A 13,270-nucleotide genomic window follows, 5' to 3' on the forward strand; every position below is an offset into this window, starting at 1 on the left:
CCTAACACACCAGAAATCCTGCTCCTCTGCTCTTACAAAACCAGTATTACATCTTTTCATCAAAAACTCCCCCGGAACTTCAACTCCCCAAAATAAGAAAACATTGGGGAGGAGGGAGAGGGGAGGGGAGAAGTTTCCTCTCTTTACCATAAATTTGACAGCAAATACAAATCAAAGCACAGGGTACAGAAATGTCAGACACTGTAATGAAGATGCATTTAAGCTGATCCTCTGTGCATCCACCTCATCTCAACAGACCTTCAGGGGATAAGGAGGCATGGGCAAGGTCCACAGCCCCTGTAACCTGTGCTTCTGCCATTACTATGAAGAAATCACCTCAGAAAACCAGTAAATCATCAGGTTAGTGTGTGCAGAGCAGCAGAATGCCATCATATACCATGTATGATTAAAAGTAACAGTTGTGAATATTACACTCACAAGATTCAATTGCTATGAATGATATAAACTAATATGGCCAATTAGCTTAAACAGTCAACCTGACAAATACATGTAAAATCTTCAGTGGGCTGGTGGCTGCAATGAAAATGTTCACAGAAGCGTGCATAATTGGCAACTAATCCACCAGCATTCTTCCTTGTTACTTGTTCAGGGTTACAAAACGGAAATTGGTTTAATCATATACATTCTTAATTGCAGAAAAAGCAGAACTTGTCACAGTTTTACTTAAACCAATTGAAGTGTTACATTAACTGTAATCATCAATATGTTATTTTCAAAAAGCAAAATACAGGCAACATTTCCATATAGGCACATAATGCCCATTTTTCAGATACTAACTTAAGTATAAGATACACTGATTTTAAAAATATTTTAGAATACAGGTAGTTCAGAATCAGTGATTTATTTTCCAGTTATCAACTTGAACTTGAAATCATGATTATGCCTTAAGAAGCCTGTTTGAAATTACTAAATTAATAGGTTAAAATGTTGACCTTCCAAATAACTGTTTATTCACACAGCTTCTCAAGGAAATTCAAAACAATACAGACGCAAACTTGTAATGAAGAAATAAAGGTACTTACAGTTTTGGGGTATGTGTACAGAACACAAGAGTCAACAGACCAGAGGTACTCCTAAACTAAGGTTAATTAAATTGTTTTAAGTGAGAAAGGATCCAATTCACACAATAATTTCAGCTGTAAGCTCCCCACACAAGATATTGGAAGATTTTGTAGCTGAACAGAAGTATCACTGCTTCATTTTTTTGCTGTTCTTTGTGGTTTGCAGAATCGATACTAATTGCTGATGAAGATCAAGTTTAAGTCCTTTGCAATCATCAAACAGCTGTATGTAGCCTGTCCTGAGGCTGTATTAGGTCTTCTATGAATATGCTCCAGATCTACCTTCTGGTAGAATGATTCAGCCGTGAAACCGTGCTCCATCTCCAGAAACTGCATGCAGCTAAAGCAATGGCTCCTCAACACCATCAGTGACAGGGTCATCCAGAACCAAAGCACCTTCACCAATAACCACCACTATGCAGGGCATGCCATGAGACTTTCCCAAGAACACTTAGTGAGAAACTGACCAAAGCGATTTGGGAACCTGTATTCACAGGAAGCAAAGACCAAATTCCTCCTTCACTCCTATGAACCCCTTTTGCTGAAATTATTGTTTACATCCACAGTGAATCTAAAGCTTCCACCCTAAACACCAGGTCATGGGCTAGATCTCAAGGGAAAGAAATTCCAAGGCAAAAGCAGTCCTGATGGGTAATATAAGTCAGTTCCAGTAAGTACAGGAATAATACACAGTGGATGCAAAATTTTCATCATATTTTAAAGATTATATTTCTCCCAGTGGATTAGTAGCAATAGCTACTCAAGAGATCTGACTCTATCCCTTTCTTGTTTGAATTTTGCCACATGGTGCAAAGATTTCTTGAGCTACATTCAGCAGGTGTATCTCAAATCCCACAGAGGGTACTGGAGATTAAAAAAAATTGTGGGTCTAAGGGTTTTTTTCCAGTTAAAATCTCAGTAGAGCATGGCACAAGGTGCAGAAAACAGAATGCAGTATTGAGGAGTATACATTCTGAATCTGTCATATCTTTAAGCATGTGCCTCCTGCTCACCCAGATGTATTTTGTAGATATGCTCACATAACTCTGTAACAGAATACAAAGATATGTAAGTTCATTGTGACTCTGTGAATATCTTAAATTATATATATATATTAAGGATATCAAGCATATATTTTAAGAAATATGTAAAATTTCATACATAAGCACTAATTCCTCTAGGAATGCCAAAATATACTGGGGAGAGAGCAGGGGATAAAGAGAGGACACGAGAAAAGTTAAAGTATACTTATTATCCTGCTGTTGCTTCTTTAATGTTCTACAATTATTCAGCAAGAATTCATTCCTATGAAAAAGTGCCCCTGACAACTGAGCACTTGGGTCTCTCTCAGAAGAGGTGAGTTTTCTCGTCCGGTAACAATCCCCATCCTCAACTTTATTCCAATGACTTGTCCTCTTCATTCCTTACTAACACCAAAAAACCCTCTCACTAAGGAGTACGTGTTCAAGCTGGATTTCCTTAGTGTTTCAGCAGGCTACATTTTTCTTATGGACCTTAGATAAGCAGCCTCTGGTCTGCTAGTCAGCCCTTTTCATTTTTTTGTTTTGCTAAAGGATTGCCTATGGCCAAATTGATGCCCCAAACTTTCACAACTGAGCAAGTTTTACTTCCTGGCACTACTTACAGATGCTGTCTGAACTAATTCTAGCAGATACTGATGCCTTTTTTTAGGGGCTAGTTATCATTTCATGCATGATGTTGGCAGCTGATAGCTGAGGATCACAAAACACGTCAGTGCTGGGGCAGGAAACTGCACCTTCTCCTGACTCCTGCTCTGATCCCCACCCTGACCCACAGACCTCTTCAGCTGCTCCTGGAAAATGTCCTTCCTACTAAAATAATTTTCTTTAAAAGAAACCAAAACCTTCCTCGCTTCATAATTCTTAACACATTGATACAGCTCTAAGGCATCAGGATAGCAAAACACTAAACTCACTAAAGAGAATAGTCTTGATCAGCTTCATTGCAGCTAACAAACGTGTGTGGATCAACAACATTTAAATGCTGGTTGAAACCGAAAATTAAAGTCTTTTATGGATACTAAGAAGTAAAAGAGTGAAGTCAAGAGCGGAGCCATGCATGGTGCAAGGATGTCCTGCTTCAGGCCAGGGGCTGGCTTCATGAGGTAACACCCCCCAGCTACTGCTTAGGAGCAGCCGTACATGTTGCTGCTGCTTCTGCACTATGCTTTATTTCTTGGTCAAAAGAAAACAGGGTTGCCTAGTTTTCTGTAGCCCATCTTCAAGTAAACAGTATCAAAATTTATTTGAGGGCTTGAGGACCACAATTTTGCCAGTACTGAGTGAGGAAAAAAATACTTGCTTTTTTCACCTTAAAACACTGCATTTTTAAGTATCTCATCAGATTCTCCTGAACTGGGAGACAATTAAATATCCAATAGCAAAAATATCCCTCAAAACCAAAGCTTCCAGTTCTGCAACAGGAATTCAAAAAAAAAAAATTCTTTTATCTATTTTTACAGCTTTTTGCACTCGAATTTAATTAATGATCATAAATTCCAACAAATACTTTCTCCGAAGTATCCTTTAAGAGCCTTCACTTCTTACCCAGGGTACTTATTGCATGGGAATTTATCCAAGGTGGAGTCAATAACACTGCAGCTACCCACTCATCTAATCCCCTGCTCAAACACATTCAGCAGAGCGTGCCAGAATCTGGTTGTTCAATTCCAGTTGCAGCAAGCCTGCCCTGCTGCGAAGGCTGAGCAAAACCTTCTCTGCAATTGCTCCTGTGAGCAATTGCTCCAGAAGAAAAAGCAGGAGGCCCTGTGATCTTTCCATTTTGTTGGCATAGAGACAAAAAACTGCCCTTGTGCAAGGCATTAAAACTGAAAAAACCCCACAAACCAAACAAAACCCACCCAGTTAAAATGGAGATACTCCCCCTCTTCCCCAAAACTGAAGGAAAGCTGTTACTTGAAAGGGCAGTCCATGAGTTAAGAAATCATATGTAGAGTAAATGAAAAATGTCAGGAAGTCAAGATTCCAGGCACAGGAAAGGGATGAATGTGTACAGGACGGAAAATCCTAAAACTAAGAGTTTCACAATCCAAGAATGTAAAATTAAATTAAGACTAAGATTAAATCCCAGAAGCATATGCCTTAAAGGGTGAAAATAAACTGTAAACCATAAAGTTTTCTTTCCAAATAAATTTCCTTTTCATTTTGTAGAAAACCAGCATACACTATCATGCCAGGCCCTGTCCTGTCCTGTCAGCAACAGGGCACAACCAACAACAGGACAATGAAATAATTATACTAAATTATACTAAAGCAGAGATCCGAAAGTAATAATTATCGCTAAATATTTAGAGCGGTAAATTGCCATTTTGTTCATGTCAGATCTGGCGGACTGAAAGATAGTAAGTAATACTCTGTAAGCTAAGGAGCTTACAACATGAGAGAGACACAGTTAATAAAGCCAACAAGGGGATACAGTGTGCATAGATGTGGAACAAAAATTATGACCACGGCTGCTTTGAAGTGACTGGCTGCTCTTAACTGTTGATCTAGCCCTTTTCTCCAGCTGCTAAACTGCACTAATATAGCTAAAAACACCTTTTCTGCTTTTTTGGTTCTCCTTATTTCTCTTTAAAGAAAACGCAACTAATTGCCAAAGGAGTTGTGCATGGCAGAGTAAGTGGGTCACAAGCCATATTCTGAAAGCACTAGTGAGAATGCAAACATTTTTTAACTCTTGATTTAGGCAGCATACATTTCCTAAGCTAGTTCCTGTTTCAATGGTTTCTGTGTTTCACTGTTTCCTTCTTATTTTTCTCCCCCTGCATGTCTCCTAGGAGCTGCTTGAGTCATATCCCACACGGACTATGGAAAGCTTCAGCTACTCTGGCTTCATCTCTGAGATTCTGTGAAGCAGGGAGGTATTCCTAATTAATTCCTCAGACACCTAGCAGATGGAAACTGCCACCTTTATCTACTGTCTACTGCTCCCTTCCACTTCCAGGCATGAACGGCCCGGCTCCAAGCTGGCAGCCTTTCCCAGCGGAAGCATTTTCCCTGAAATGAACCCCAGGACTCGCTGCACACAGTTCTGGCAAAAAAAAAAAAAAAAAAAGCCTCTAAATAAGAGGAAGAGCCCAACAGTTTTCATCAAGGAGACATGTCAGCTCCTGAGGCTTGCACCTTCTTGAAGAGAGTGAGCTAAGCACTTCAGGAATAAAATTAAGTCAAAGTAGTAGCACATTTGCACAGTCGGTACTCTCACAGAAAGCATATGCCAATCTCACACTAGATCAGGATTAGTAAATCAGCTTTCCAAGTGCAAGTGGTGCACAGAAGAGGGGCAGAGGGGCATCAAATTGTGGTTTTGTCTAATGCAGTTTTGGGGGTGAGGCTCTGCATTTAACCCATGGACACACACCCCTCACATGGACGGATCATTTCTCAATAGAGATCAACTTCATTCATTTTCCAGCAGAACACAGAGATCCATTTGCTTGCCACAGAATAGAGTTGGAGAAGTTCATTAGCAAGTATATCCTTTTGAAATGAATGGGTTTATTTTTCCAGCTGCTGAACAACATGACATTGGGGTTTTTTCATTTTATTCCTTAAAAAGAAGCAAAATTAACAAGCAGCATTTACGAATGCAATACAGCCTGATTTGATCAGTGTTTTCTCCCTATATTAAGATGTTTGTTAATCATTCATTCCATAATTTTCCTAAAATGATTGCTCAATACATTAAAAAGCATGCACCTCTATACATTCAATTACATGCAGAAAATTTCTATTGCTTGATTGGGGAGTCACGATGCCAAGAGCTCTCACAGCTTGCCATCTCTGAAGACAGAATCGTACTTAATACTTAGTATAACTAGGCTTTTCATCTTCAACTATAATTATTCTCCACTTCAGAACTACAGAAGGAAGCATCTTCCTATACTTAAGCCACCCACCACATGGCCAGCTTGCAAAAATTGGACAAAGAACATTACTGATTTTCTCAAGAGAGTAAGGCACTTGCTAACTGCCAAGAACAAACCTTAACTATTCGTGTGTAGCGTAAGGGGATGCAGCATGAGAAATGACACATTACTATGTCCATATTCTGGAAAACCATTGCAGCTAAACGAAATCACAGTTTATCACAAGCAATACAAAAAACTAGAACAGCCTCCAGAAAATAAGTTACATTTAAAGAAAAGGATAGCAAATGTTTTACTTGTGGGTCTAACAAGGAGAAGGAATAAACTTCAGTGTAAATACTTGCTGTTTAAAGAAAAGGTTAAGCAGAAACAGGTTTAAATGAGATTTGACACCCCATACCCCAAAAAAAAGTTACTGCCTGCAAGTTACAAACATGGCCAGGCACTCAAAGAAAAATGGCATCAGCACTGCGGCTGAAATTGCAAGTCACTTCATACACTTTTAACTCAGACTAAAGAGGCTGCAATTCCAAAAGACTTTCATATATTCTATATATTTATACACATACACATATTCATGCTTTCTCAGTGTCCTTCCACAGCAAGTCATTGTAATCACATCAGAGCAAGGGAACAAAAAAAGGCAAGCAAACAGAAAATGCCTTTAAAGAGTCATTAATCACAACACTGCTTATTAATGCAGGAATGAAATAATTAAACAGTTTCAAACCCACAATCAGTAGTTTGATCAAAACAACAAAAATCCTTACCTGTGCGTTGTTATTCCTGGCTTCTCTCCTTGCTGCTTTTTCTTTTAGCCTTTTCTCCTAAAATAAACAAGACACACAGTTTTAAAGCAAGCTCCTGGGTTGGTTTTTGCTGGGTGTTTCTTGTTTGTTTTAATAGTTTAAGATTAAAGTTGAACCATCTATATATTTTTAATTCACGCATACTATATTGGTGGTACTCACTCTACATGTTATTGATGAAAAATGATAAATAAAAAGATCTGAGTGAGATATTACTTATTCTTCTTGCTCTTAAAGGAAATAAAACTACAAGAATTATTCAAACTCACATTTTATCTTTACTGATTAAAGGAATTATGCAGCTAAGTATTTTGACAAAGTCTGTATTTGTCTCTAAACCAGGCTAGTTAAAATAGCACCAAGAGATCCAACTTATTTCTCAGTGGCTTAATATGAAATCAAATCCATTTAACAAACTAAAATGATAATTTTCCTAAATTCAGAATTGCTAAAACAACTGGGGATTGAATGCTAAAACATGTTCTGGCTATCTTTTGTACCTCCACTATTAACAAACACTCTACAATAGCATTTGCTAAGTGATTGCATTAATTCAGAAACCATAACATTAAGTCCCCTCCACCAAACTGATTCTGCTATGGGAAAATGAGCAAAACAGAATGATAAAACTCATCCAAAGCTGCCCGCCAGATCTCTGAGCATACAATAGAGGCCAAGGTATTTAATTCAATTGACATCTATTGCTACTTTTATGGTTGTTGTTCTTATTGGGATTGGTTTATTTTTAAACCAACTGAAGGATTATCTCTCGTAAAGACTCTGTCAGGTCCTTGCAATTGAACATCCTTGAAATTATGTATTTCATGAGGTAAGGACACAAGGCAAGGGCACTTGAGGTGAGGTCCCTCATAAAAGCACAGTGCTCCCTCCTTTTCTTTTGTCTTAGTGATGCTGAAGACACTGGTATTGAAACTTTTTTATGATAGCATAAAAATGTTTCTGGAATAGGCCATTTTTAGCATCAGCACATTTGGAACCAAGTCCACATTAAAGGGGACATTACTTTGACATCAGCCCAGGAGTAACATCTCAGCACAGAGAAGGCTGAAGACCAGACACATTTCATCTCACTCATGGAAGTAATGAGAAAGCTACAGTTCCAGCTGTACAATCCTGGTGCCATATCACAACTGTGATGCTACCAAAGAATATTGGTAGGTACCACACAAAGTTGTTTGGAAAAGCAGTGTATTTGAGTGTAGATCTGGGAGAACACAGCTGCCAAGATCCTTAAAATTGGTGTCTAAATTCAGTTTCTTTTGAGCTGTTTGTCTGGTATGTGCCATTTTCTATTCTCCCGATTACCCAAACTACAAAAGTGTTAGCTTATTTTCAAACTCTGAGTAAGTTAATGTCTTCTCCAAATCAAAACTAAACAGAGTTCACTCACCCACACAAACGACAGGGACAAAACTGCACAAGGTTTGTGTCTCTCTGCTTTACACATTTCTCCAACACCTGTGTGCAAAGCTGTCTGGTACAAACACCTCAATACACTAAGAGCTACATGCCCTGGCCTTCAACTCATGCTATGAAACAAAACAAAAACCTCATCACTGTAGACAGATAAAAAACAGCTGTCGTATTTCAGGTTTAAATAAGAAAAAAAAAAGAAAAAAAATAATTACATTTAAGGTCAAAGGGCATCATATGGGGCAAAAGAGGTCACCAGGACCAATTCTTGTCTGGTACAGACACAACCAGTCTGCTCTCCAACAAGCTAGACCTAAGCATCATGACCTCATGGTCATAACATGGTCATCCATCTTACGACTCCTTCTCTTTCAAGTTAAATTTGTATTCATTTCTGATCATTTTTACTTAATGCTTTTCTAACGATTTCACTCAAGTTTTCCACTTCCACCCACTCTGTTTTTAAATGGCTTAGTGTGTGTTCTTCGCTCTTTGGAGTCACCACTTCTCTCATTCTTTTTCAACCCTAACTATTCTATGATTCTTCTGCTAAATCTGTGATCCTTTTCAAACTTTACTATCAAAAAAGTGAAGGGGAACACAGCTAGAGAGTAACACACAAGATATTAAAAAGTAGGATAAAGCAGCTTTTAAATTTGATAGTCCAGAAAAATTAGATATAAGAATTCTACAGTATATGAAAAGATTTAACTAGACCCACAGGCTAAAGCCCATACAGCAGCAGTCAAAGCTCCTGCTCAAGGGATTTAAAACAGAGCACTGAAAAGACAGCTATGAAAGCAGAAGATTGACATAATGCCATAGAAGAGTAGTAAACCAGACAGCATAATACACGTAAGTCTCTAAAGAACAGTAAAGACACAAAAAGATTATTAATAGATGCAGAGACTGAAATCAGGAATACATGAGAAAAACAAGAAAGCAGCAATCAAACGGGATGCTGTCAAGACTTCTGGGGTTTTTCATTTGGTTTTTTTAGTGGGTTTTGTTTGGTTGGGAGTTTTTGAGGGAGAGAGACATGATTTGGTGCCTTGACAATGAAAAACAAAAGCAGGTTTTGCACATGATGCTACATGGGCACCAAGCTGTAGTTAGGAACACATTTCAGAAGCCGGTGTCAAAATCAGCCCCACTTCCACTGTGTTTCACACTACATGCCTGTCTTCAGGAGCACAGCTAACACACTTCAACCAACTCTTGGCATTCACAGAGTCACAGGATCATTCTGACTGGAAGGAACATCAAAGGGTCTCTGGTTCGAGCTCCTGCTCACAGCAGGATCAGCTCTGAGGTCAGGCCAAGCTGTGCTGATCCTTATCCAGCTGAGTCAGAATCCTGCAGCTGGAGACTGCACATCTCTGGGCAACCTGTGCCACCGCCTAACTGTACTCACACAGAAGTAGTTGCCCTTGCATCCATGCTGAATCTCTTGTTTCAACTTATCGCCATCATCTCTCACCCTCTTGCTCTGCACTCCCATGAAAAGACCAGATCCATCTCTGTCCCCTCCATGATGCCCCTGTAGGTATTGGGGGCTGCTGCCAGGTCCCCCTGAAGCTGTGTCTGCTCCAGGCTGAACAAGCCCAGCTCCCCCAGTCTCTCCTCACAGGACCACCATCTCAGCAACCTCAGCTGAACTCTAGTTTGTAATGTGCTCCTGTACTGGGCAAACCTATCTCCTCTAAAAATTTCATGTTCAACTGAGTCATCTGAAGTCTTTTTATTTAAATGATCAAAACCTGTGGGAGTTCTTGAGGAAAGATTTTAATGCCGCGTTTTTAATAATTGATCTTTTTACATACTGATGCAGTAATTTGGAGCCACCAACACAATCTCTTTAAGAGCTGAGGTAATGGTTTACCACACAACAGATCATAGAGGTGGCTGAAGTTCAGAACAAATCACTCTTTTGCCTGGAAAAATCTGGCGGTCATTTGGAAATGCATCTTACTTAATACCAGCACCTGGTATCACTTCTTGGTGTTTTACTATCTCTTGGTATTTTAGAACACGGTTAAGCCAGGCAGCTGTGCTGCAGGAAACTGTTCAAAAGTTCATAGCATCTCTTATACACTGGCATCAGTGTATTCAAGAGCTGGTTTCCACCTAAATTTTAAACCACAGATATGCTCTGCAAAGTGACTTGATGAATGGCATTATGGTGTCCCACTTCTGTCTTCTCCCAGATTTCACAGCAAGGTTGTGCTGCTTACATGCAAAATACAATTTTATTATTATTTTTATTTTAAACTGGTCAGCTTGCACGCAACTTGGTATCTGAAAATCCAGCTCTAATAAATATGGCACCAGCCCATAAAGCAAGATTACTAACTTTCAGCTACACAATCAACACACACATGAGCCAACACATAATCAAACTGTGCCCTCTTCTGTGGTGGTTTTTCTCTGCACAGGTGGATGGAATGAAAACCAGAATTGGTGAGAACTATTTATTAATTACTTAAACAGAATGGAGTAGGACTGAATATACAATGAGCAAGAAAATTCTGTTTCAGCAATCACTTTTTGGCCATTGCTACATTTTAAACTGCTATCATAGAATCACAGAATCCTAGCATGGTTCAGGTTCCAACCTTCCTGCCATGGGCAGGGACACCGTCCACTAGACCAGGTTGCTCAAAGCCCCATACAACCTGGCTTATGCAATGCAGTTTAATATTTGTCTTGTCATAATAGAGATTAGCAAATCACGACATGCAAGCAATGCTCCAACTACCAAAACATATCAACATTCCCAACTGAAAGATAAAATTGAATCAACTTATTAGTATTTCTTTGAATATTATTAAAAAACCCCCACAAACCCAAAACCACAAACAAACTGGAAATTAAGTTCAAAATTGGTTACTATTAACTAAACAAATCTTAATACCTTCAGGGAAAAAAAGCAAATGCTTTTTGATCATTTTGTGTTTGTTTTGTTTTAATCTCTTAGCATTTGGGTTTAGAAATCCATTAAATAATCTCTTCAAGCAACAAACTATATTAACGTAATGATGTAAACCTCATCTGTAGTGCTCACGCTTATAAGTAGGAAAACTGAAACACAAGCTCTAGCATGACCTATTTAAGACAACATAGGAAAAGTGTGGCATTAAAGGCATGTGAAAGACAGCACAGTTGCAATCTTAGCATTCAACAAGCACTGGAAAAAGTCTTAGAGGCAGTTGGAAAAAAGGCAATCCTAAGGCAATACAAAATACAGTTTAAGAGAATTACATCAGGAATTAAATTCTTTAACAGTTTAAAAGTAACATTTAAAGCTGCGAACCAAAATCTTAATGACAAAGTCAACAGAAGCTGCACTGAAAAATTGCTAGTATTTTCTAGAGAAAAGTAAAGGGAAGAGGCCAATGAAGATGCACTTCACCCGATACTGTGGCTGCTTTCCCATATAAGAGTGTGAATTTATAAACAGGTCATAGACACTTGAGCTGTCTTAATGCTGCCACTCTTAAGGAAATACCCAGCTCTCATATACCAGATTTAAAAGAGGAAGAAAACCCTGCAACTATCTGCACTTACACAGATTGAAGTACCCAGCAGCACCCAAGTCCTCAGCAAGCAAACCGTGCAGCTCCCAGCAGAAGCTGCTAGGTTACCTCAAAAAGCTATGATAGGTAACGGTCGGCATTTTGGGCAGCTGAGCCAATCACTCCTCCATTACATTCTCTGGCAGGACAAGCAGCCTGGCACAGAAGTTTCCTTACAACACGAAGGCTACAACTCCACCTTAGCTGAAGTTAATCCTGCACTACTTCAGCCTCCACCCACAGCTGTGCTTTCCTGGCATTCATCTGATTAGGGTGTACACAAACAACCTACTCTCAGTTAGTTCATTTTCTTATTTTTCACATCAACAAGATGAGGCCAAGAACTCTAATTTTGCTGGAAAACTCTTAGAAAACATTCAAGGGCACTTCAAGCTTTAAGTGTAGCCTATCCAGCTGTTGAAAAGAAAGAAAAGCAAATAATGAGCAAGCCCTTGCCTCCCCCAGCAGCAGAGCGAGGCTGGATGGATCCTGCTTCTAAGACTGAAAAGGGATGCTTGTCAACCCACTTGTCAGTGTTCATTCCCCTTATCTTAATAGCTCTGCATTTGGAACATAACAGCGGCATTGCCTCTGCGCAATAGCTATGAAAAGGCTCAGATAGGCTTTCTAACAAAGTAATACCCTCCTGATTTATTTAACACATCGCTAATACTTTTCTTCTTTGCCGTTTAGCTAAACGCTCCTCTCAGCAACCTTCTTCCCTTAATGGTTTGCTCCTACGCTGGCACACACTTGACGTGAGAGAATTTTATCATCCTCACCCAGCACCATATTAAACCACCTGTACAAGTACACTGAAATCTGACAAATTTCACCTCAAAGTGAAGGACTACTCAAGCGCTTCACTTAATAAAGAGCATAATACTACACTGAGTTTTTTTTCCCCTTCAGATTATTTCCTTTGAAATATGATGCAATCTCTCTGCTGAATTAATGTATTGATTGATTTCAAATGTAGTTTGAAATATTAGTGAAATACAAATACTATTTTTCATGGGTGCATTTATCTTCAGCATACTGAACGGTTTGTGCTGTCTAGCATCTATTTTTATTTTTATTAATTGGATATATATTTTTTAATTTTTTTTTATAATTTTTAACACAGTACTCAGTGTTCTATTACAGTATGTACAAGTACTTTCAGCATTACTTCATAAAACTCTAACCCAAACATGTTTAAATCGTAACTACTCTGTCATCAATAGGAATCATTTGCAAAAGCAGAACTAGGAGTGAGACAGAGCCTATTGCTACTGTTGGAGCAAGGCTGCAACAGGAAAGGGTACAAAGGGTAAGGTGCAGGGCATTCTCACCCAAGAACTTCCCCATCTGGGCCATGGCTTAGCCAACCATGGGGTTGCCCAGCCTAGGCATGGGAAGAGGATTGTGGCAGGGGGGGGGGGGGGGGGGGGGGGACAA

General features: G+C 39.2%; 1 protein-coding gene across 1 annotated transcript in view; it reads right to left on the reverse strand.

The window, feature by feature from the left end:
• The window catches only part of DDX10 (DEAD (Asp-Glu-Ala-Asp) box polypeptide 10), a gene marked incomplete at its 5' end in the record, with an annotated part of 160,176 nt that overhangs the window by 42,560 nt on the left and 104,346 nt on the right, over window positions 1-13,270 (reverse strand). Inside the window, one exon of the mRNA XM_010011938.1 lies at window positions 6,783-6,839. Coding sequence (XP_010010240.1) covers window positions 6,783-6,839 — 57 coding nt within the window. The remainder of the gene's footprint in view (window positions 1-6,782; window positions 6,840-13,270) is intronic.

Source organism: Nestor notabilis, unplaced genomic scaffold (genome assembly GCF_000696875.1).
Source record: "Nestor notabilis isolate BGI_N333 unplaced genomic scaffold, ASM69687v1 scaffold903, whole genome shotgun sequence".
Lineage (NCBI taxonomy): Eukaryota > Metazoa > Chordata > Aves > Psittaciformes > Psittacidae > Nestor > Nestor notabilis.